This window comes from Passer domesticus, chromosome 2 (assembly GCF_036417665.1).
Source record: "Passer domesticus isolate bPasDom1 chromosome 2, bPasDom1.hap1, whole genome shotgun sequence".
In the NCBI taxonomy this organism is placed as follows: domain Eukaryota; kingdom Metazoa; phylum Chordata; class Aves; order Passeriformes; family Passeridae; genus Passer; species Passer domesticus.
This window is the reverse complement of record NC_087475.1, coordinates 61,376,673-61,402,631: the sequence shown is the minus strand read 5'-3', so window position 1 is coordinate 61,402,631 and position 25,959 is coordinate 61,376,673. Positions and strand designations below refer to the sequence as shown.

Here is a 25,959-nt window from a genome sequence, read left to right as displayed (position 1 = left end):
TTCTATCACATAATTAACACACAATGCTGTTTAGTCACCTTTACCTTTTTTATCTTTGGCTTCTGAAATTACTCACCTCTATTCTGAGCCTGATTGATTGCTTTTTCCTCCTCTGTAACCTTTAAAGAAGTCACTTCTGTCCAATGCTGGTGGCTCCAGTTCCTTCATCATTTGCCCAGACTCTGTTCTCTGAGGTACAGACATTGTAGTGCTTTGTCACTGACTCCAGCTTTTCTTGTATTTTTCCTTTTGTTTCTTCCCATTTGCCTTTAGGCATAGCTATTTCCCTTAATATGTTGCCAGTATTTGTCTCTAGATATTGGTGTTTGGCTTGCTGTTTATTCTGGAGTGGATGCCTACATACACACACTTTGATTCTTCAGGAATTCTGACGATTGCACAACTTTAGATCTCTGCCTGTTTCTGACAGACTAGACACTTGGATTCTCTCTGAGCCTAAATCAACAGCAGACACATCAGATCTTTGCAGTGCATGGTCCTCATTTAGAAGTCTTGCTTTTCCTCAGGGCATTGTCAGGGTTCTTGTCTTCCCATTTAATCTGATTTTTTATCTTAAGACATATTCAGTTATGAATGATACATATCTCTTCCCTTCCTTCCCCTTCCCTCTCTGTACCTTTTTTTGCTTAGGGTGAAATGAATTCTGCTGTTGAATGCTCTTTTCCATTAAAAGTAAATTTGCTGTTGCAAAAGCAGGCCAAAACCCTCTGAAACATAGGAAAACAGGAAACTGCCACAAGTGAAAAATTCCTTCACCAAAAGGGTGGCCAAGCATTGGAACAAGCAGCCCAGGGAAGTAGTTGAGTCACCATTCCTGGTGGTATTTAAAAACATGTACTTAGGGAGTGGTTGCTTTGGGAAATGGTTGAATTCTGGACTTGACAGTGCTGTGTTAATGGCTGGACTTGATGATCATAGAGGTCTTTTCCAACACAAATGATTCTATGTGGGCAGCCAGGTTGTCCCCAGGCGGTGCAGGAGCTCTGGCTGCCTACTTGGCAGCTTCCGGGCAGCCATTCTTCCCAGTGATTGAGGAAAGCATTGTGAGCATTCAGCTGGCGTCATCTCTGATACAACTGAAAGTGAAGATGGACTCATCACTACCATGTCTCAAGCTCCATTGCTTGAGTTTAACTATCAGAACATTATTTTTGTGTACTATGTATTGAACATACACCAGGCGAGCCCTGTAGATCCTTCACCTGGAGGAAGTGAGCTGAAAACCACCTACAGTGAATGCAATTTTGGTAAAGCAAAGCCCTTGCATGCTGCAGTAACTTAACACCAAGGAAACTTCCTCAACACTAAGGAAACTTTCCTGTCAGACCATCCAGGAGCCACTCCATCAGTCCCTTCGCCTGAGCAGGGACTGAGGCCCCTTTTCAGCCACAGCCCCCACACTCACACCATGACACTATGTTCAAACCAAGGTTCCCTACCAGCTCAACCCCAGGTTTCCCACTGCAGACTCTCAGATGTCCAGAGACTTCATTTAATCGTGGTGCAATAACTAAATTATAAAGTAGCATCTTGAGCTGGTGCTTCCAAGGAGGCTCCCTGAACAAAGGAACCCCTGGGCTTTTATCCCTGTGCAGTCTAAGCACAGGGAAGTCTGGGGGTTGTCGGTTCCTGCCATTTTTCCCACTGTCTATTCCTCTGGCCAAGTGACAGGTCCCCAGGCCCTTTGTTATGCTAAGGCTCAGCAGTTCATGGCCCTTTGCCTGGGACTCAGGCTCCAGCCTCCCAGGGCTCATCCTGCAGCTGGACACTGAGCTAGCTGTGCAGAATGTATTCCTCAGCAGACACAGTGACACTAGCGCCTTCCCTGGCCTGAAGGAATTCTCTGGTGAGCACAGGAAGAGGAGGGTGTACCACTGGAGGGTGTTGAGGATGCATTGCTAAGAGACATTGCCATTAAGGAGCACAGCATCCAAGAGTAATGAGAAGCTGTGTGACATTTCAGATTTTGTGAAGTAACTCCATTGAAGTACTGCTGGTTATTAGTGACACATTCACATAGAAGTGCGTGATATTTAGAGATGTGCTTTTGCCTGCCATGCAAAAATGAGTGACTCATTACTTCCCTCCTCTAAGGCCCTACATCTAGAGGCAAAGAGAACAAATATGAGGTTGTGCCCCTTTCCTCACTGTCTCTGCTAGGATATTTTCATCTCCTCTTCTTGCTGGGAGTGGAGGCAAGGAAGGTCATGTGTTGCATATAAAGCAGTGACCTCTGCAAAGTTGTGGCCTATAGAGCTATTTCAAAAGATAAGCTCCCTTGTTAGTCTGTCCTCTGTAAGATCTGTGGCTGCAACATCACAATTTTCCTGAGGAGATCAATGCCTACCAGCAGTCTCATTAACTGGGAAACCTTTTAAAATTGATCACCACCTCCAGCTGTATCAGCCTCCAAGGGGTACAGCCCAATCAGTACCTCTCCTGCATGAAGTGCCGCTTGTATTTGATAAGGAAAGGTTCTTAAGATTCTCATGTCATTAACATGCTCTGACAATAAAGTATGATGCTGCCCAGAATTTCGTTTTTCTGATTAAATTCCTGTCACTATTAAAAAAAAGAACTTCCCACTGAAATCCCCTTTGAAAGGCTCTAACATGAAGTGAGTGCTAAAAAGAAAGATTGTCTGTAACCTTGTGTGCTGTCTACAGAATATAGTTATTTCCCAGCTCTTGATAGCTTCTTTGTGTGCAACAGGTCCTTGAAAGTCAGCTGTATCTGTTACTACAGCTGTGTCTGTTGCTTGAATATGTGTTTGTGTCTTGTGAGAGGATAGTCTAGACAGGCATGCAGACTGCCATGAAAAAGTCTCTGCAAGCCTCACAATTTTGGGATCCTGGACCCTGGTGGACTCAGACTTTGTCCAGTGGCTAAAACAGAAAAAGGTGTCTCCTGAAATAGCTGTCCATTAAAAGTCTTAAGAGGACACAGGAGCAGACTTTGGGGTGGAGAAGTTGCTGCATAGCACGATTACTGTAGGTTGTGCTAACAGAAAAGAAGCACATGAGAGATTTGTTGGTGACAGTGTTGCTGTGGCTCTGTCCCTGCAGATTCCAGATTTAGAAAATGGGGAGTATGTGTTGACTTTTTACTAGAAGCTACTTACACATGAAATGGACTCCTTCCTTCTGAGTCAGGGTATCCTGGATGCATTTTGCATTATTGGCCTGATTGTGTTTCTGTCAGAGTGCTTTAGAAGGTAAGGGAGGCTTGTGTACTCCCTACTTTGCAATTGCTAATCCATGCGAGGGAAGAACTGAGTGCACATCTTTCCAAAAGGACACAAGGAACAGAACTTTTCAGGACATTCCCTCTTTAGTTAGTACATCACATTTTTCATTTAAACAGTAATGAGGATGGATATGTAATGACGGGCTGTTTCAGAGGCTTGCTGTGCAGGCTGTGTGGATCTGTGTCTGAGCTGTAGGGTGTCTTACCATGCTGTTTTGGCCCAGATCTCTCATTAGATGCTTTTATTATATTTTTATTCAAACTTTCCAGAAATTATAGTGTTGGATGGGGTTCACTGTTTTTCTAGTAGCCATCTACCTATTTATGTAATGGAAAAAGCACTCTAAAAATTAGGGTTACTTTCTAACCCTATTTTTTATATGATGACTGTTGTGTCACTTCATCTTTCCCTTTGCTACATATTCATGCCTCTGTTTTTGTGAAGGTTGTATTCCTGTAAAAATTCCTGGCACAGCTGCACTCGGGTACATGTGCGCACTCAGTATATTCTGCTCAGAATTTGGAGCTGGAAACAGAATTTGCCAGAGTGTCTCTGAGTGCATATTCCAAACACAATGCAGGAGGTTCACCAAACCAAGCTGATATACGCTTGGCTGCCAAAGCAGCTTTCTCAAAAGCCATAAAATGCAGGAGAATAAAACCTGAATCAAAACAGAATTTTTATTTATTTATCAATTTTTACAGGATAAATGCTAGTGTCCTTGCCAGTTTTCAGTCCCCTATGATGTGTGGTTCAAACAGCAGGCTGGCAACAAATTTTCCCCACAGAAGTGCAAGTGTAAACCTGACCAGACTTTTAATACAGGTTGCTAAAGAGAATGAAAGAGGGCTCGCACAAAAAGCATTTGCAGTCTTGAGAATCCTTTGTTTGCTTCTTTTTGCCACAATTGTCTTCGTTTTGTTCATTTGCTCCTGATTATTTTAAGCGTTGTCAATTATTTAGCTAACAGGCAGAAAACTAGGCTTTTATAGACATCCAAAGGGGCTCTCTTGAGTGTAATAATGAAAGCAGTTTATTGAACGCCTGTGAGGTTGCTTTCTAATTGTGCGCATTAATCTGCCCATGCAAGCTGGCTGAAAATATAGAAGCAGATTGCACATGCAGATGGAGCACACAGAATGGAATGCAATAGACTTATACGAAACTGCATTTTCTTTAAAACTGGATTTATGCTTATTACTTCAGATAATAAATGAAGCTTACATCTAAAATAACATCCAGGAATACTGGATGACTTGGTGGGAGGAACGAATAGCCGAGCTGTGCTATTTCATCCAGTCAGGGAAACAAAAAAAAGCAGGTGGGTTGAGAGGATAGATTAGTTTTGAGTGTGGGTAGGAAATTATTAAAATAATTCTGCTGAGAAAGTTGCTTTTTATTTTTCTTTAAACAACCTATTTTTATACTTTATTGAAGCCTTATACCTAAGATGAACTAGTGCCACATTTTTTGTTCTTATCCTCAAACTCAGGAACAGATGCTCAAGAGCTTGCGGACAAGAAATCCTCCTAGCCAAAGATAGCAGTGTTTGATAACTATCATTAAGTTTGTCCAAGTCATCTGTACTATGATCTTGCATTACTGCCAGTGAAGTCTGTGAATACTTTATTAAGCTTGGTATGTGGCTACTGAGGGGATTTCTGTTGGAAAACAGGGCATTAAATATCTAGAGAACAGCCTTTCTTCAGAGTAAAGGGCATTGCAGAAGAGCTATCAACATCATACATTAATTTGATGTGTTAGCAATTTCATGTACTTTTTTACTATACAGCCACTGACAAAAGGTGAGTCCCCCACCGATACAAACTCCAGAAATGAACATTAGTTCACACTGGCAATTTTGGACATGGCTGATGTTTGTTTATGATTCTTACCCAAAAAGTGGATTCTGTCCTCAGCTCAGGGTAAGAATTGAGGTACAAAAGAACCATGATCCCTGTGGAGTTGAAGGCATGTTTGTTGCTGAAAATTAGAGATGTTTTTACTACCTTGCCCCTTGTCATGGTCCAGATGTGGGAAACAGGGCAGTTGCTTTTAACAACCTTCCGAATTTATTTAGGCTGAGTAAACTGGCTATGGTAACCTCTGCAAAGAGGAGAGGATGTGAGAGGAAGCATGTGTAACTGCATACTAGCAAAAATCTTTGGTGGGAATATTTTCACAAATGGTATTATTGGCCCTCCAGCTTCATTCCCATTTTACCAAATTATTTTCAGTAGTGAAAGTGCCAACTACACCTCCCTTTGGAGTCTCTTTCTCCATCTTCCAACCAAGAAAGTGTTGGAGAGCTTCTCCTGTGGTAACATTTGATTTTGTAAGACCAGCCAGCCTACCTTGTGGGTCACAGTAAATGCCTGACCAAGATGCAGATGGCAGTGCACAAGGCAGAGCTCTGACTGAGGAAGGAACAAGGGCATCAGTGAAATCACACCCACCATGGACCTTACTAAAATGAAGGGCAACATTTCTTCTGGGTAGGCCTTTGCAGGGTTATGCAACTGATCTTAATATCTGCAAAATTTGAGGAAGTTGTTATGCTTAGCCAATTAAGTATGTTGGAGTGAGAAGAAGTTGTAGATATAATTGCTGGTGCTGCAAAAAATGTCTTGAATTAAATTTGGGGTTAAGTTTTTGTTGTTGGAATGTTGTTTTTTTTCTGAGAGGGTGAGTCCTCCTGTTTTTAAAAATTATCATGAAACTTCTGGGTAGATGTGTGAAACTAACATTATGTGTGCAGTATGCATGCTTCTTAGTTTTCCAGATGAATTGGAAGAAAATGGTGAAAAGTCACTTCAGTATTGCTTACAGGCAATTAATTTGGAAGTTGATGAGTCCAAGTCATTCAGCACTAAATGCTTCTTCTATGGTCTTAGTGGCTACTCAAGTTGTCTACTCTTTGCAATGACTATGATGATTTACCTGCTTTGGGTTTCTTTATTTTGATTTTTTATTACTATTTTTGAATTACTCTTAGCATACTTGTGCATGTTCATTAGAGCAGAATTTTAATGGTGGAGATCCTGCAGATCCTTGAGAAAACAAGAAGTTCATGAGCTGTCTTGTCAGTAGTAGTAAGAACTGGCCATTATATTTTACAAATTGTTAAGAGAAATAAATAGATTTATGATACATACAAAAGTATTGTGCTGCCTTTTTTTTTTTCTTTTTTTTTTTTCCCAAATGTACTGGCATAAAAGCCAGTATATTTTTTGGTACACTGGCATTTCAATATTCATCAATTAAAGCAAAAGAATTAACTGCCACTTGTTCCATTGGGGAGAACTAATGAAGATTACAAGAAGCCTTTTAATTAATATATTTTTAATGTTAGTCTGTGAAACAGACTTAAAGCTGAGAACTTTATATGTAGGCCGAAAAATTATTTTCTCTCTTTGTTCTGAGAGGAATACAGTCTCAAATGAAAAGCTTAGCAAGTGGTAATGTGTGACTCCTGCATGGAGGAAAATGCTGAGTCCTGAGTCCATATCCTCATTCATGTCCCTAAGGATGAATCCTTTTCGAGACTTTAATTATCCTTGTAAATGTGACAGTACTAAAAAACAATTGACACACAAAATTGAAGACCTCACTCTGCAGAGGAATTTAAACCTTGGATCTTGCAACGAGATCGTTGTGGGTCTTCAGATCTTTCACAGTTGCATTCTGGAGTCAGCTGTGGAGCTGTCTGCTTCTCAGCTGTCAGGGCTGGTGATCCTGTTGGATCATGTGGACTCCTACACAGGCCAGAGGAACCTTGGCCCACTCCGGCTTTTATAACCATCCCCACATCTCACCCCAGTGGGAATGTGGGCAGCATTTGGTCCCAAAGAGCAAGAAATGCATGTGGACTCGCAGGTAGCTTGTGAGTGCAGGCTGCCTGAATTACACCATTCTCAGTGAAACACCTAGAAAATTCATGGTTCTGCACTTTACACATACTTGTTGAGCTTCAAATAAATGGTTTTGCATAGCAGCTTTTTTTTTTTTTTTTTTTTAAAAAAAGGCCTCTGCCTGAAGAGTAGCTGTGGAATGTAAAGCCATATATCCGAGGACCCACAGAGAGCATCTGCGCCATGGACTGATTTCCACTGTCATGCAACAGCCCCTTCTAGCACATTACTCAGTGATCCTGGCAACAGAGTTAGTATTTTCCCCTGACCCCAAATCCAGTATTGTGTTTCACTCCCCCACCTCTGCATCTGTACTGATAAATTTAACCCTGTCAATCGCTGTCATTTCTGAGGCCAACAGGCCTGAGAGTGCATGCTTCCATTGCTAGAAAATTTTTTTACCTCCCAAAATGGTGTGGTAACATATAAAATGCCTATTGGGAGCTGCAGTTGATATTCATTCTTGAACAGAAGCCTGGAGTTATTTGTACAAGTGCTGTTAGGGACAGGTCAAAACTAGTCCAGGAATAGTTGCCTCACTTTGGATGCTGAGTTGCCATGCTAAGAGTAGTGCTTGGTGCTATTAAGCACACCAGTATGGGAGGAAGCTGTTTTAACTAGCACAGCAAAAGGCTTTTTCCCAATGTTGTGATGGGAGATGGGGCTACCAAGACAAAATTCCCTCATAAGATCACTTCAGCTTAACCAGAGTACCAGTGGTTCTCTTCTTTTCAGACTGATGCTTAGGGACAGTCAGAACTCAGGCTAGCAGCCTGTTAGGAGGGTGCCTTCTTGGTTAGTCCAAATCCTGTATCTCCTTTTGCCTATCTCCTGTGTTTGAAGGGTATCAGGATTCTTCTGCATTCAAGTAAATTTCATCTCATGCTCAGCTTTCCTTAATCTTACTAAGTTTAGAGGAACACATTTTAGCATTTTTGATTAGCTATTGAAGTTTTAGCAAGTGAATGAGATGTTGCTCCAGCTGTCTGACTGTGTACTGATACGCTGGTTTCCTTCTGGAGATACTACTTTCCTTTCCAGAACATTAATTAAACAGTCAACTCACCGAATTCTCTCTTTCCATGCAGCCTGGTTTAAACTATGTTCTGCATTGTTATGACTGCAGTTTAGTTTTATGAAAAATACCATTCAGACACTGTCTGGCAATCCTAGGTGCATTGCTAGGTTTCCACAGAGATTACACACAACACATTAACATATATAAGACCTGACTCAAAAATCTGAGTCCTTTTCTTGTGATAGGAACACTTCATCAAGGTATTACTTAATTTGGTGAAGTCAGGTGTTTCTCTATTCAAAGGCAGTGCAGAGTCTTGTTGAGGAACTTTATTTGCTTCCACTCGTGTAGTCATCTTTTCTGATACTGAGTAAACTTTTCACCTATCAGTGTGCTGATCTGTGAAATTCAGTGGCCTCCACCACATTTTAATGCAAATAATGAGAAGTTCCACATACTCCCTTTAATTCTCTTGCCGTTGATAAAGAATTGGAGTAAATAGGTATAGCACCAAGTTACCACATATTTTTTCGCAGAGCTTCAACCTTCTCAAATATGCTCCAGATTTTCTGTAGGAGTTCTCAGTCTTCCTGGTGTAGAAATAAATTGTTATTTGACCAGTTTTAGCATAGGTAGAGAGACACAAAATCTGCAATTTAAATCTTTGTGTTCCCAAAATTATTTTGTGCAAACTTACTGCTTAATAACTCATCTTTTGTGGAAAAAATTTGAGTGCCTAACACTTGTATAAGAAGACTATTAATTTGTTCATCCTTTATGTATAAGTACTTTGTAGATCAGGGAAAACAGTGTTTCATCTGGTTCTTTCTTTATTGTGCATTGTCTAAGGTTTGTTAACTACCCAGCTAATGGAGGAAAGGGAGTGAACTGGGAATGGTGAGACTCTAAAAGCCCGACTTGCCAGAATTTGAGCAAGTACTTTGTACCTGAAGTGGCAACATAGTTTTGTATTGTGTAGAGTAGCAGAGAAGAGCTTGTGGTTTCTTGTTCCTTTTCCCAACTTCTCAATATATCACTCCTCACTGACCAGCAGGGCATTTTACCAATAAAGTATTTACTCACAGTTTTAGATCATGGAGTGAAATATAAAACACACTTGGTAGTCTGTTTCAGCTGTTAATCAAAATCAGTCTTCAGCAGCCAATGCTTTTTCTCCAAGTTTAAGTCTTTGGTAGTGGCATCTTCCCCTACACAGAGCTAGCTGGTTGCCCTGTGAGAAGAGTAAATCTTTGCATTCAATATATCTTGAAGCACTTTTTCTGCTCTCACTTCAGTACTTTCATGTTTTCCAAAGCTGTACACAGAAATAAAATTGCCTCTTTACTCTAACTCTGTTCCTTTGAGTGAGAAAAGACTTCAATATACGTGCCTGGGAGTGCAGGTTAAGAAACTGATTCCTCACCACAGCACACAAACTCTCATCCTTTGTTTTTGTTTGTGACCTAGTTTAATTGTACTTGGTCGAAACTGTGAGCAAAGTGATGCTACTTTGAAATTCTGGGTTTGTTAAGCATGCAGCTGGAAAAAGAAAATTGCCCTTGCCAGAATAAGAAATGAAAATATTGTGCATTAACTAAAGACAAGCATTTTTTTTCTTGTTACAAAATACTTGAAAGCCTTTCTGCTTGATAAAGTAATCTGTTGCAAGGCAGCATTGTATTAACTGTGAAGGAAAATTTCTGAAAATAATCTTTTAAAGTACTTAGCTGAGATTTCTAGATCTCATAGAAAGATTTGCAACAATTCCATGAAGCAGTTGGCATCCTCATGAAGACCAGTGATACGTGAGTCTGCTGTATAGGAGCTTTACAATGAGGAAAGCATAGCCACTGTACACCCCAAATATGCAAATGACAATAATTGTTTGCTTAAAAAATCATCCCAGCAAATGTCTTATCCACAATGTGGATTCTGTATCCTCTGTCCCATTTGTCTGTTTCCATAACCTTTTTTTTTTCTACCTGTGATGTTTTTCAGCAGACACATGATAAAATATCTAGGCTATATTCCAAGGGTGGAATAAAAAGCTGTGTTTATTTTTATGGAAGCACTAACAATTCTATTTGGATTGAATTTCTTCATAGCAAAACCAATGAATTACTGAACAGATTGGATGTGGGTTTGCCAAAGAGTGATTCCTGTCAGATTGCTAATCCTGGCCCAGAATCTACAGCATGGGTAAGCAAAACCATAGTGTGTGCTGTATTTCCTATCAGCTTTCCAGGTGCTGTCAATAGTGTAATGTTAGAATATCCTAATTGAGTTTAATTGCTGAGACGTAACCCAGTGAGTACCAAGGAGCCTTTCTGGGTGAATGAGACTGCCTACCTTGTCTCTTCCACACTGGCAGGGTATTCTACATTGTAGAGGACTTTCTCTACCAGAAAGAGAAAGATCTCTTTCTGATAAATGAGAACCAGATTTATATTCTAAGGTTAGATGAGAATCTTAAGTATGCCCTGTCCCCATTCACTGGTGGTAGGCTTTTATGAAATCTCAATAAATTAAGCTCAGCAGATGCTTTGCTGCATTAAAAATCCTGTCAAAAGAGAAGCTTGTTTCTCACTGCATCCTAAAAGTGATTCTAAGACACTGCTTGGGGTCTTTGTCCCAGTTTGAAGTAGTCTGGTAAGTATCAGTGTAATTAGGAAATAGATAAAGTATTGCTTCAATTTCATTATTCTTATTGACTCTAAGAGGCTTTTTCACATATAATTAGTCTCTTAATGTATAAACCAAGTTTTCCTACTAATGTAGAAAGTTTCAGTGAGGAGTATTAACCCTGAAAGAGAAGTATTTCTCCTGTAGGGAGGTTTGTAATTGGGGAAGGACAGAGAACAGGGAGCCAAGCAGACAGAAATTAACATTGGAAGCAACTGAGCAGAAGTATGGAAGTATCTGGTCTAGGCAGCCCTCTATTGTATACAGCCTTGAGCACCAGCTGTTGGGTAACAGGAAGGGAAAATTTGCCTCCATATTTCCTCAGATGACTTAGAAATGGGAAAAAAATCCTCCCTTTATAGAAATTGCTGACAACAGGATATATGACACATCTGTCTTGCCTCTAGTATCTCTTCCTGGTTTTCATTGCATGAAAAGGGAAGTTAATACTGAAAATAGGCTGCATTCCCCTTTAATTTTTCAGGATACCTTGTATCTCTAAAACCTAAAGACATTTTGGCAAACGTGGGCAGCTATGTAGCTAGAAAGTACCAATTTCTGCCCAGCACTGCTGGACAGAAGGTCAGTTGTGGGAGAGTGCCTTTCAGACTGTATTTTGTAGTCCTGGGTGAACAACCAGGATGAAGGGATATGGAAAGAGAGAAAAGATGTCTTGAAACCACGTCTACCTCCCTCTTGAAGCATCCAACACTTCAAACAATGGGGAGTTTGCTCATTGGTAAGGAAGCCCTAGCTCTGCAGCTTTTGTACGATGTGAGCATTGAACTGTGAAGACAAGTGAGCTCATGTCCCCACGACTGACTTGGGTTTCAGCATTTTGGTGTGCTCTCTTATCCTTACAAAAGTGGGTGAATTGCTGAAGGAGCACTAAACTATTTCAGTTGTACAGGTCCTTGGCTTTCTGCTTCACCTACCTATGTGTGGCTTTCTCATTCCATGTTTTGACAGGTTTCTCAAAAAGTTGTGCCAAATTGCATCCCATAGTTCATCTTTCACTCCACTCGTGTCCAAGCAGATAAAGTACATCATTTATCTGTACTGTTCTTTAGTACTAGCTGACATTATACTTGTATTTTGTGTGGCTGCATTTCTGTAGCTTTGTGAATCAAATAATCACTTGTTTGTAATGCAGCAATGCAGGTAGCAAAGTCTTCCCAACCAGCCTGGATGAGGGCCAGTCTATAGGCATAGACACAGCCTCTGAGCCAGGAATCCAAAGGACGTGACCAGTGAGTTCTTATCTAAATAAACTTGGCACGGCACCAAAATGCTAAACCAGTAGGAAAACTGGGACTCTAATTTGGATGTTACCTTGAATGTGTCCTTTGTCTGGAGTAATTAAGAGATTCAGGAACAATGTATTTGAAATAGTGAAGTGTGATAAGCTTAGGATGTGCCCAACATGTATGATAAGAGAGGGAATATACATACATGTATGTGATTTTTTTTCTAAATTTGAAAAACTTGTTCTGAAAACAGTCTGGACAATGTGATGCAGATCAAAGTTTTTACCCCTCACATAATTTCTTGGACAGTGGTATTAATTTAGCACACCTAGTTCAAATGTTACATCCATGAACAAATTTGACTTCTTTTGAGTGACTCTGTCATTGATGACTTTTTGGGCCTGCTTATTTAATCAAGCTCATAATTAATTTTAATCCTGTCTTTCAAAGTGTGACCAATCCTGTGTAGATTTTTATTGTCTTCCAACTTGATTAACATATTTTCCACACAATTCTCCAAGCCATTACAGAGAGTAATGAATAATATCGGACCCAGAATGAGTCTCCCTGGACACATGTAGCAACTTCTCCTAGCTCAAAATTGAGCTATTAATAATTTCTTTCTCTACTCAGTCTTTTTAGCAAATTATGTGCCTGTTGTTTTAATGGTGTCGTTCTGCATGCATATATCAAATTTTGGAAATAGTCTGTAGACCTGTAACAAATTCTTCACTTAAGTCAAGCCTGCACAATTCTTGTATTAAATTATACTGGCTCATTTTTAAGTGTGCCACCCTATGTCCCTGCTCAAAGACCTTACAGTAGAAGTTCCAGTGTATAATATCCTAAGGATCCTCTGAGACCCTAATTATAGGTTGGCTTTTTGCAAACAATTAAAACTTGTGAAAGACCAGGGCTAGTTATTGTAATGAAAACCTACTGCACAGTTATTACATTATTCATGATGAGTAGTTCACATTTTCAATTTTCCTGATGCCTCACAAATAATAGCAGGTTTTATTTCTCCTGTTGCCCTACCTCCATAAAAAAATCCTATGTTCCCCTCTGATACAAGGCCTCCATTCTGCTTTTTCATCTTGGTAATGCTTTCATTACTTTTTTTTTCCCAGAATACCCCATCTTTCTATCATGTATCCTGACAGTGTTTTCTGACTGCTCAGGATATCTGTATGGTTGTCACTGGGACACAGAATAGCACTTGTTGTGACTACCTGGGTGTGATGCACACGTGGACATTCAACCAAACCGAATGACTGAGAGGCTCTAGGCCACTTCTTGTTTAAATTCTAGTCTTGAGATGAATCTGTTTCTTAAGTAACTGGAATCATTTGACCATTTGTGTTTGTTAATTACCCATATAACAATTTGAGAATAAGGTTTGGGAGTTTGGCCCTGCTCTCACCACACTAATACATTTTTATTTTCTGCTGAACAATAGAAAAGAAGCCATGCTTATAAGCAAGCTCTTCGGGAGGATGAAAACAGAAGATTAGAGGAAATGAGGCAAGAACAACGGAGGAAGGTAATTATACATTAACAGTTTACATATTGTATCATTTTTGCATGCTGTGAAACCAATTAAATACACTGATTACTTGTAGCCTACGCACAGAGCTTCTCTTTAGCAAAAGTGATTCAGTCACTGTTTTCAAATATTGTGAGAGAGATGAGTCAAGCTGTAAAATTTGAAGAGGGACAGGACAATTATCTTCTGAGTTCAAGGCTGTTTGCATCTGGAAAATGAGCTTCTTTTCACCTCTTCACTTGAATAACTGTGCAGAAGGTTTTTTGACCATGGCAACTGATTTCATAGGCTAAGGAAACCAGTTTACTCTCTTGCAGGCAGAAGTTATCTTACTGAGAAATTAAGGATGATCTCTCTGAATTGTCTCTTTCTAGAGAATTGAGGGCCATGGCCCCTGCTTTTTCAAAGAATGCTCAGATTTCCTGTTAATTATGGCATGCCTCTCTGTGCCCTTGCTGACTACCCAACTAAAGAGTTTTGAATTGTCTAAAAAGCAGGCATACCATAAATGCAACTTTGAACTCCATATTCTGCGTATGCATCATGCATTGCCTGAAATGTGTAGTCCCTCTGGTATAGATTTGGGTACAATATCCACATAAAGTTAATCTGCCAAAGGTGATGGCACTGTGCAAAATTACCTGTCTTGGCTCCAGGTTTGACTGTGAAAGTACAGGGAGGGCAGAACCTGAAAATCTAGCAAATCATTTGAAAATATGTGAGCAAGTGCTGAGCCACTTGCTGTGCCTCTGCTGTTGCTAACATCCAAATTAATGTTAAGTTACTTCCCCACTGGGAGAATTTTAGCACAACAAATTCCATACACTGAGTTTCTTCTAGAACTGGAGAAGTTACTCATTCCCTGTCACTGGTATCTTTCTTTACATGCTGGGGATGTGTCCTCATTGCATAGTATTCTAATAAGTATAATTCTGGAAAAAAAAAAAATGTGGGGCAAAAGGGAGTCTCTTCATTGCTATCACATCAGGTATATGCTTATTCCCAGGACCTATACAGAGGAAAAATTTTTGAAAGTCAGCCTGGATGGGTATAGGGCTGGTTCCTGTTGTAGTCTGTACATGCATCCTTCCAAAGAGAAAATAACTACAGATGTAAATTAGCATGTCCCTAATTAATAGGTTTGGTTTAAGGGACTTGTGTAAAGCTGTAGACTCTTTAGCAATTTCCGTGGGTTGCTAAGGAGGTGTTGGCTGCTTCTAAGGCTGCCCTTGTTTGCTATGTGGTTCCAAGGTCTCCTTGCCTTCACAGTTGCTGCTACCTATTGTGCAGAGTAATGCACTACTTACAAACCTACTGTAAATAATATGGATTTTAAGGGCTCCAATAATTGTCCCTCAGATATATGTTGGCTCGTTTCTACTTCAAACTAATATTTATTAAAGTAATTGTGAATTCTGTCTTGTGTGTACCTCCTAGCACAGTGTAGCTATAAAATGTGTAGGTATTGTCAGTTCCCTTTTTTTCTTCAGAACAGGTTTTAGTATGTATTGCTTGATTTAGAAATTTTCAGTACACTTTGAACACTGCATCATATGCACACAATATATTTCAGAACATTACTCCAAGAGAGGAGTCGGCATATTGGAAAGTCAGATACTGAGTTTTAATTTTCAGGTTGAATAGTTATTTAAAATAGTGAAAATTGAGGTTGGCTTTTTTATTTCTTAATCCTGTTTCTTCTTTTAGGGCTAGACAAATATTGATACACAACACATTCTCAGTTATTGATTTTCTCCATACACTTATTGCATAGTTTTTACTTAATGTTCCACTTAAATTGATTTTAAAAAAACCCCAGTCATGTGGTTCCATTCAGTTATTGAAGCTTTTATGTAAGCACATCATTTTATTTTAGTTTCTATTCCTACTGCTGTGTAGTTGCTATGGAAAATATGAAAGATGGGTCTGTTCCTATGCCTTCCCCCTTGCCCTGCAAGCCCAAATCTCCTTTGCAGAAGGATCTGCAACTTCTTGGTTGCATTGCAGGCAGAAGGACCTGGACAAACAAGGACACATACAGACCAGAGTCATATCAACTCTGTTTCCTTCACATTTTTGGCTAAAATTGCATGAGCAAACTCTCCTCTGAAAATAATTCCCTTTGGCACTGTTTATACACTTTAATATTGTGTAAGGCTGGTAGTCTGCTGCAGTGCTGGGAGCTGGTATGTGTTCCCACCACACCATTTTCAACAAGCACCATTTTCCCTCCTCACCCTGAAGGGAGCCCCAGGGAGCTGGAGGTGACTCAACACATCACATAGCCCAGGTCTCATCTTCTGCTTGCACTCTGTAGAGGCAGGAGGGGAAGAACATGTCTCCTTCTTACTCCATGGGCATGACACTGTATTTGCTCCTGACTTTGGCTTTCACCCCCCTTTGACCCACTGGGAAATTCAAATCTGTGTTGTGGGACAAGGGGAAGTAGACTGCTGTCTGGCATACCCCCTTAAATGTAGGACTGTAGATGTCTGAATCCTGTAACTTCCCAATTTTAAGGCACAAACAAAAAATTATCCACATGCTGAACAGAAAAACCAGCTCAGTTTTTAACATAGTGCTGTCACATAAGGAAAATGCTGCTGAGAGAAGTAGCTGACTTCAACTGAGGTTAACATCCTGTGGAATTAATAGGGTTTACAGCGTAAGTATGTTAATTAAAAGTAAGTTTGTTTATTTGTTTATTTATTTGTTTGCTTTTCACTTTTATCATTGCCAGGCTGAATTACTGGAATTTAAACAAAAGCAGGAAGAGGAAACCAGGACAAGAGCACTTAAAAGTGAACAGAGGAGGTAAGATGCAAAAAATGCAGAATGAACTCTAATTGAATTTCCACCTGGAAAGGGTCTCAAAATTTCAGGCACTCATGCTTCAGAAGACCATTGCAATGAGGATCCCTGACCTCAGCTCTGGTTTAGCTTTGCTTTCAAATGAGATCCTAATATCCATGATTACAACTGCTCACTGCTTGCAGTATGACCCAGAGTGCCTTTCTCATTTTATTTATCCTATCAGCATAGGATACAGCACAGGGTAGAAACTATTAATAGTTTTATGGATGACAATTAGTACAGTAGCTTCAGCTGGGACACACTTGATCTGTGTATCTGTACATGAACCTAGATATCTATATATTTTTATTTTTATATCTATATTTTTATTTATTTTAGAATTGTCTACTTTGTCCATGCCACATCTTGTGGTTGACTGTCTCTGAGGTTAGCAGGCAGAGCTAAACCTGGGGTTTGGTATCGATTCAGATGGAACCTGCAGTGCAGCAAGGCTCTCTGCAGCTGCATTTCCTTGTGCCCCAGGCTGTGCCCCACTGCTGTGACCTCTCTGTGCTCAACACTTCTCATCTTCCACTTCTGTCACTTAACTGACTTTTCATTATCCTGAAGCACAGCTTTATTCTCAGCTTTGTGTTCTGCTGGTAAGAAGAAACAATGCTCAGGTTCAAAAGTAAAAACATTATTTTTTTTAAATCATTATGTAAATATAAAAAAATTGCCTACTTCTGTAGGCAACCACTCTTCAGACTGCTTTCATTTATTTTTTTATCTAGCAAAGACATTGAAATAATTACCCATTGACGTTAATGAAGGATTTTTGATTCAGTCCATCTCATATGCCTAGACAGAAATAACCCAGTATTTGCTTTTTATCTCATTCTTACCAACACCATTGTGAAACATTAAAACAACAGTCGTGTCTAAGCATGTGTGTCAGTCCTAAGCAGTAATGAAAGGGAAAAAGAAACATTTTTCCAGAGAATCATAGAATGATTTGGGTTGGAAGGGACCTTAAAGCTCCAACCTCCCTGCCATGGACAGGGACACCTTCAACCAGACCAGGTTGCTCAAAGCCCCATCCAGCCTGGCCTCAATACTGCCAGGGATGGGGCATTCACAACTTCTCTGGGCAACTTGTGCCAGTGCCTCAGCACCCTCATAGTGAAAAATTTCTTCCAAATATCCAATCTAAATCTACCCCCTTTCAGCCTAAAGCCATTGTCCCTTGTCCTTTATCACATGCCCTTGTACAAAGTCCCTCTCCATTTCTCTTGTAGCCCACTTCAGAGACTGAAAGGCTGCTGTAAGGTCACCCCAAAGGCTTCTCTTCTCCATGCTGAACAATCCCAATGTGAAAATATTTAAAACAGATTGAGGAAAACTGTATTTGTCCATGCTTTCCAGATTGATAGAGTAGTGCAAGAAAATGCTAGAATTTCACAGCTGGATGGAAGAGAAAATTGTCTCTGTTAGTAACAAGCTTAAGTGGGTTCTTCCATTTTTTATTAGGAAACCAGTACTTCCAGAAAATTTCCTTGTGCACTGAAGGCTGAAAGATTACCTAAGGTGACTTGTCAAAATATGTAACCTCCCTAAAAAGATGGGTGGTGGTACACAGGTCATCTTTCTGTGGAGAATTTTGGTGCATTATTGCACAGGAGCCAAGGTGTGCCTTTTAATTCCAACAGGCTGATCCCAGGATAAGGATGCATCTGGTGAATTGAAAATTAAATCCACCTGATCTCATGCCCATCCATGGTTATGCACAGACTTGAAAAATACAGGAAGATGGGCACTGAACAGATGGGAAGGGAAAGCCACTCACAGAATGTTAAATTTCAGTAGTTTGTGAACTTCTCAGCTGCCTTCCATCATTATTCTTTTTTTTTTTTTTTTGTACTTTAAGGGTAAATAATGCTTTCCTGGACCGACTCCAGAACAAAGCACAGTCTAATAACATCTACCACCCTGGATATAGTGGACTACCTCAATAATGGCACCTTGGTAAGTTTTTTGGTACAGAATGGAGAAGCAATGAGATTGTTTAAACATTGAATTTTTCTCCAGACACAATTGTATGTCTATGTGTGCTTAGCCTGCTGGACAGAACTTTCAGCCCTGGCTGGCTGTCCTTAATACCTTTCCAGAAGAAATTCTGGCTAAAATATAAGTTGTTCAAATGGGAGGAGGGAGAAACAGCTGCTCTTGCAGCAGAACTCAGTGGCCTTGTGTGTCAGGTACTCACTGCAAGGAGCCACATCCAAAGTACTTCCTTAAGTTCAGAAAAAGGATAGTGAATTCATTAGGGATTTTTTTAAAGTCTTCAAATGGAAGGTGCTAGGATGTGCTGTAAATATTTTAATATGGTATTGAAGTTGGAGGAAAAAGAATCCCAGCTCTATGTCTGTATCTACCTATCTATCTACCTATATCTTTCCAGGTACAGCTGTTCATTTTTTACCTATATAAAATTATGACAAAGAATGCTCAACTACATTTCATTTAAAAACAGTATTTGTAGGGATTCTTTGAAGAAAAGATATCTTGACTGTAAAGATATCTGGACTGAAAAGATATCTTGACTATTATACATCCATTCATTTTTTCAACTATTCTAATGAGACCTTAATGTGATTGTTGTTTAGAATTGCATGTTTCAGTGTAAAAAAAAGTAATTATATGTATTCCCCATCATGGAATTTTTCATTAGGCTGAAATTCTATTGATGAAAGGATCCTAGTACAGGAATGGAAGAGTCAGGAAGATTAAGAAGCAAAATTATGAGACTCTAAGATACTTTAGTGTGTGTGGCAGTGTAGAGAAAGGTGTTTAGTTGATAAAATGCAAAAGCTTGAGTTGGATTAGTTGGTGAGGATGTGTATGTTAGCCAGTGAATATCAGGATGAGTTTGGTTCAAACATCTCCAAAGTCAAGGCATGGTTAAAAAGCAGATATTTTGCAACTGGAATTTTCCATGTACTGGAAGTGGGAAAAGGGTGTCTTCATCACTACAAGCTTTGGGCAAGTCCTGGGCTCAGGAACTTTGTGCTGCCTCTTGGTCTTGGTGAGAGGAGACAGGATATGCCAGCTCAACCTCCCATCAGGTCTTTGAGCAGACATTATAGCCTACTGATCTGAAACATGAGCACATCAGGCAGTCCAGAGGCTGATGGAAGGCAAGTTACAGATGTCCAGGCTAGTTAAAGAGTGTGAGTAAGAGATCACATTGTATGGCAGGCCTGAGCCACCTCCTGAAGGACAGCATGTCTGCAGATAGCAGAATTAGAGACTTCAGGCAGGACATAGCCACCTGATAAAGTGAAAGAGCAAAAGGTAAAGTCTGCTGGAGGGTGCTTGGTTAACAAAGGCAGCAAAGGCACTTTGTGTCGTTTACCCCCATTTGTGTACCATTTCCTGATAAACTCCAAGGAAAATGTGTGACACAGCCAAGATGCCCAACACCTTACTTGAGCACCTCCATCAGAGCACCTGCCTTCACCCCTGGAAAACTTGCCATTGTCTGCAGAGGTGGCAGGGGTTTGCCTTTAGCCAGATGTGCACATCCTCTTCCACAGGGTGAGTGTTGGTGTCACCAAATGAGTGTGCTCAGACCAGGCACAGTTTAACAACAGATGACTATGTGAAGGGTTTTTTTAATATATAAATTCAAAGAATGCATCGACATAAATGCAATAAAACCCCATGTATGGAAGTGATAAATGTCCTACTCTGTTATTTACTTAATGACTCCCAAAGAGCCTGCCTTCTGTTGGGTAATGCTAGATCTATTTTTCCTTTATGTTATAACGTGAGATTTGAAGAATAAACAGAGAAGGAAAAGATTAAAATATGAAAGAATATGTCATAATGGATAGGAATTAAAAAATTAGTATTGGTAACAAGTACAAGAAAGAAAAATAATCTCTCAAAAGATAGGCTGAAGGCAGCAATCTTAGTATCTTTGATTATACCAAGATTCTTTTCATTTCCTTTGGGATTTAAAAAAAAGAGCTGAACTCCAGGCAGGGCTTACAAGTCATGTAGTCTGCAGCCTGGCATTTTACATTACAAGGGAGCTGACTGAAACAGGTCAGAATATATACTAAGATTAAAAGAAGGTAAAAAAGTTCCCAAAGACCTAAAGGTATTTTTTGAGCCTATTCCATCTGTGCAGTGGCACCAAAGAGGAAATATTTGGTCTCTTTCCTTATTGTATTTTTTTTCCTGTTTGAACTCTTTACAGTCACGACAACCTCACACTTAACAAAAACTGAATGTTGTGCTCTATTGTTGATGTACCTACTCTATTTTTCATTGTTAGTTCTATTAGCCTGGTTTCCTAAAGAAATGAAGTTTGTACGATCACACTGTCTGTCTGCATGTAATAAGATTTCCCAGCTGCTGGCCAATCTTAGCCAAATTTGAAAGGGATTATAAGTCTCAGAGATAATTAAATTTCTGTGTGTTTTGTGAAAAGCAGTGACTAGCATAGGAGACAGCCTAAAACAGTGCCCGCTCTGAGGGGTGGTGCATTCTCTGCATTGTTTGACTGCAGCCCTCTGGCGGATCAGCGTGGGCACAGCTCCAGAGCAGCTGCAGCTCTGCCCTGATTTCCTGGGCGCTAGGGGATTCAGAAAGGGACATGGATATCACAACAAACATGGAGAAAAGGGGAGGAGGCTGAATATATTGTGTGTGTCTGGGAAGAGGGCAGGAGAGCAGTTACATTGTCCAATTGTCCCCTAAGCAATAGGGAATGAGTTTTCATTAATTCAAATCCCCTCCAGACATTTTGTGTTTTATTAGGAATATTTATAAGCTGTTATATCGAGAAGGATCTTCATTACTGTAATTTTTCCTGCCTTTTGGATTACAAATGCCAGGGCACTCTCTGTGTGGCTATGTAATTTCCTTTTTTAATGGGAAAACAACATAATGAAGTTCTACTTCTATCTGTGAGCTACTGCACCCTTGAGAAAGCCCCGAGTCTTGCTGTATGCCATCAAGAAAGTTTTAATGCTCTTTGCACTGCCTTTGATATAAGGATAAACGTTTCAGGATAGGAGGATCAGAATATTACTGTTGTCCTTTCAATATCCAAATTCAATAAATAAGATCATATAATGGAATCACAGAATGGTTTGGGTTGGAAGGACCTTAAAGATCATCTAGTTCCAACCTGCCTGCTACAGGCAGGAACACCTTCCATGAGACCAGCTTGCTCAAAGCTCCAGCCAACTTGGCCTTCAGCACTTCCAGGGATGGGGCATCCACAGCTTCTCTGGGCAATCTGCTCCAGTGCTTCACCACCCTCACAGTAGAGAATTTATTCCTCATTTAATCATTACTCAGCCGGGACTTAGAACTGAGACAGTATTTGTTCACTGTTTTGGCACAAATTATCAGTAAAACACTTCTGTTGTTACAAAAGAATAACTTTAAAACAGTTGCACATTTTGTTATTCAATGTCTCATGAGATTTGCCAATATCGAAGTGTGTAGGGATTTGCAGAGACTAAAAGCTAATGCATGGCAAGCCTGTAACAGAGACCCTGTTAATTTTTTGAATGAAAATGTGGCACTGTCAAGTACCCTTATGTTTATTCTGTAAATGGGGATAGGTCACATTGGGAACATATGAAATTTATAGGTCTCCTCTTCTTTAATGAGATACTCGTTGTCTTGCTGAAACTCTCTGAGCCATAGTAAACCCAGAATCTAGAAGGCAAGGGGACATATTGCATCTTCCAGTCTCATGTCTCCATTATGTCCAATGTGATGCATAAGAATGAGAAATGCTCCCTTGAGTGCTGACTCTGCTCTTTCAATGGATGCATAATTCTAGATATTTGCTGTGCAAAGCAACTGTGCCCTGAATACACAGGTGTAGTGGGACAGGAAACCCCATTCTCTTCCTTTCCCATGTGCAGAACAGGAACTCAGTAAGATGCTGGATAAATTTTCCTTTGTGGAAATATGATTTACAGATGAAACTATTTTGAATAAATATGGTTTGTGGGTTTGCACTTTGTTTAGTTCTTGCAGCATGACCCATGGGAAAGTTTCTTTGGAGTCTCAACCAGCGCTTGATTTATGCTGTTTGTGACCAGTTGAAGAGGGAGCAAATCATGAAGTTTACTGTTGCACAGCAAAAAGAGCCACAGCTCAAAGGCCCCTGAAGTCACAAGGCCAGCATGCATGTCACAGGTTTTTGTAAACAATCTGTCTTTAATATACTTTCAGAAGGATCAAAAATGCACTAAAAATGCTGCTTTCCCAGAACAAAGAAAAGGCTTTTACTTAACATGGGAATATTGAGAAAAGAATATTTGTACAAGAAGGTTCCAGAATGCAATCCACAATGGTTACATTTGTTTAAATGAATAATGTGATTTGCTAACTTAGCTTTAACTTGGTTAGTCTATGTAAAATTTGAGTTGAAAAGGTTATTAATTTGTTTCCTAAAACTGGTTGTTTTCTTGGTTTTTGAGTTTTTTCTTTTTACTGAAAGTAACATGTTTGTCTTTCCTGGCAGAAAATATAGAAACTACTTAGCAGAAGTATCAGCATCAATAAAGGGACCTCAGATGAGGAGGTCCAGGCAGGCTATAGCTCAGTTTAATGATTTAGCTCTGGCAAGGCTGTCAGACATCATATGCAGATGTGTCTCCCCTGCCTTGATCTTGAGCTCAATCATCCTTTGCTTGGAGAATCTCATCCTAAACAAGAATAGTGGCAGTCAGGGCAGGAACAGAAGAAACTTCTCACTTCTTCAAATTGTATGAAGTTAAGGACTGAAGAATCTGAAGATATTTGAAATACTTCTTTTTTTTTGTTTACTCAGCAGAAGCAAGATATGTTTATCTCTTGAGTCAATACATCCTGCTATTTATTTAGAGTTCAAATCAAATATGTTTCTTTGCTAGGACTGGAATCTTGGAGAAGAGTTTGCTTGTTATTTTAAGTGGAGTTTCAAAACTACTTCAAATAATCAAGAAAGCGCCACACAATTAGATAACCATAATTCCTTGCATGAATATCTGATTGTATTACACATTGTACATTGTACTGTACTAATGCATTTTTTATTTTTATCCAGGAGTCAAACTATTTGGAATAAAGGAGGAGCAAGGTAAGAATAATGAATTTGTTCTTTTTAGGACCAACATCAGTATTAATTTAGTTTTGAATTTGACATTTCATGATGACAACTTACGTAGTTTAATTTTGAAACAATATGAGAAAGGATCTTAAAATAAATGCATTCCAGCTCTGTATTTGGGAGCCATGCAATGGCACACACCTAATCTGAAACATGATTTTTGTAAAGAATCGCAGAACATGTATTGCAGGTAAGAAGAGCTGATGATGGCATTGAAGGCAACTTATGGGAGTGCCTTGATATTTAGGCTAAAACTTCACTACAGTCATGTTCTCTGCATCACAGACTGTGCCCAGATAAAGCTGAACAGCTGAGGAATGTGGCTGGGAGTGCAGGAGGTGACTTAGTAAACTTTCAGTGTTCTTAAGTGAAAGGGATAGTGTCGTGGGCTGTGTTCCTCCAACTATATTTCATGAACAAAAAGGAAGACTATGCATATCAGTGGAGGCTGGCAGTAAAACACCACTACTGAATCCGAGAAATCAGGCCATCTGCTTTAAAATGTCCTTCTCTTAAGGCTCACTGCATCTGTGTTCCTTTCTGAAAGGGGTCCCCATCTCTAAATCTCAATTCTGATACAACTATGTCTGCAGAGCCTTTGCTTCTAGGGTTGGAAACTTTTGAAATAAGTTCAGGAGCTGACAAAGATGATTTGTTCCTTAGGAGATGGGTTTGACATAACTCTTTTTTTTTGTTGTTTTTTTGAGACCTGGCATTTTATAAAAAGGAATTTAAAATAATCAAACTTTTAAAGCCCCTTGCTTCCATCTCTTCTCCCACAAATCTAGATATGAGATTTTCTTCATCATTTGCTACTCCAACAGTTATGTTAATATTTTTACAGCAGGGCTTTATTCTGAAGACTGTATCTAAATAATATTGTAGGCTTCCCATGAGTTGTCTTTTCAGTTTTATGAGAAGTAAAATTGTCATTAAAAATTTACTCAAATTCACTAAAGAAATGACAATGTGTAGATAAAGGCAATTCTCTGGAGGGGCAGAAATGGCTATTTTTGCAGTCCACAGTCCTACCAAGTTTTATAACCTGTCGACAGCTGAAGAAGTTCAATGCATTGGATCCTTGGTTTTTATCACCATATTTACAATACCAATAATGTATTTACATATGAGCTGTACAAGAAATATGGATGGGTGTATTTTTAGGCCTTGTTTTACTGTTGTTCTGAAAACACATTTCAGCCTGCTACCTTAATATATTGTTCAAAAAGTTATTAATATGTCTGCAGATAATTAGGACATTTTGTGAATTAAATTTACAAAAAGATAAAAATCCCTTCATGAAAGCTTTACATAATTAAAAGCTAAAACCTGTTAGAAGAAAGGGAAGACTTTATTTTCCAGTGGACTTAATCCCTGTGAATTTGACTTTGAATTTTTGTTGTAAAAGATAAATTTTAATTCTGTTTTCTCCCTCTTGTTACAGGGTATTGCAAAAATATCCACTTTTATCTGGCCTAGGCCAAATGCCTTCATAAAAGCTCCAAGAAACTGCTCTTTATTGTGATTCTTCTCTTACCCTGATTTCAACTGCACACCCTCTTCATGAGCAATCTGCAGAGACTGGTTTCTAGCTGTCATTATTCATGCATACATATTTGAAACAGCTGATTATGAAAGTCCTATTTAATTTTTAATAAGAATATGTGTAGTTTTTTTATTTCCACAAATTGTTTTGCCTCATGGAGAATGCAATTATCCCAGTCTTCATGATCTCTGGAAAAGACATAAGTGACTGCAGAAACTGCAGTAATATCTGTGTTTACTTGCTGCTCTTTACACAGAAAAAAAACGTTTCAGAGATAATCTAAAAAAGCAGGTAGGGAGGTTTTTTTTTGGGGAAGAGAAGGAAAAATGTTGCTGGGGTTTCGTTTGTTTGTTTTCTGTTTGTTTTTGTGGAAGTCTTCTGAAATTATTTTACTCTTGTACTCAATAGTCACTAAGAAGAAAAATATGCATTTTAGACAATATCTTTTAAATAAGTTCTTAGAAAAATACATAACATGAAAGAAATAAATAAAACTTGAAATAACACAGAAATGTATTTGATCTCTTCACATCTTTTGTGATACGATATAGTGTCTTTTCTCTTTGTCTGTTTTACCATGGCAACTTCTGTTACAGGAGTGGGGAGCACTACTCCAACATTAGCTTTAGTTTCCTGATTTTCTTTGTCCCTCTAGTCCAGTAGAATTTAATTTGTGTCTCCCTGTCTCTGAGGCAGATGACAACCTTTCAATGCTTTCTAAAAATCATCATATATGACCAAGGTACTTCTAATGCAAAAGAAGGG

General features: G+C 39.3%; 1 protein-coding gene across 3 annotated transcripts in view; it reads left to right on the top strand.

Moving 5' to 3' along the window:
* The window catches only part of EPSTI1 (epithelial stromal interaction 1), a 54,340-nt gene extending 28,617 nt beyond the window's left edge, over positions 1-25,723 (top strand). For all 3 annotated transcript variants that reach the window (XM_064408706.1, XM_064408707.1, XM_064408705.1), the window contains 6 exons: positions 10,303-10,396; positions 13,586-13,669; positions 16,413-16,486; positions 18,393-18,490; positions 23,586-23,618; positions 25,093-25,723. In XM_064408706.1, the coding sequence (XP_064264776.1) occupies positions 10,303-10,396; positions 13,586-13,669; positions 16,413-16,486; positions 18,393-18,480 (340 nt within the window). In that variant the 3' untranslated portion in view covers positions 18,481-18,490; positions 23,586-23,618; positions 25,093-25,723. The remainder of the gene's footprint in view (positions 1-10,302; positions 10,397-13,585; positions 13,670-16,412; positions 16,487-18,392; positions 18,491-23,585; positions 23,619-25,092) is intronic.
* Positions 25,724-25,959: the final 236 nt, after the last annotated feature.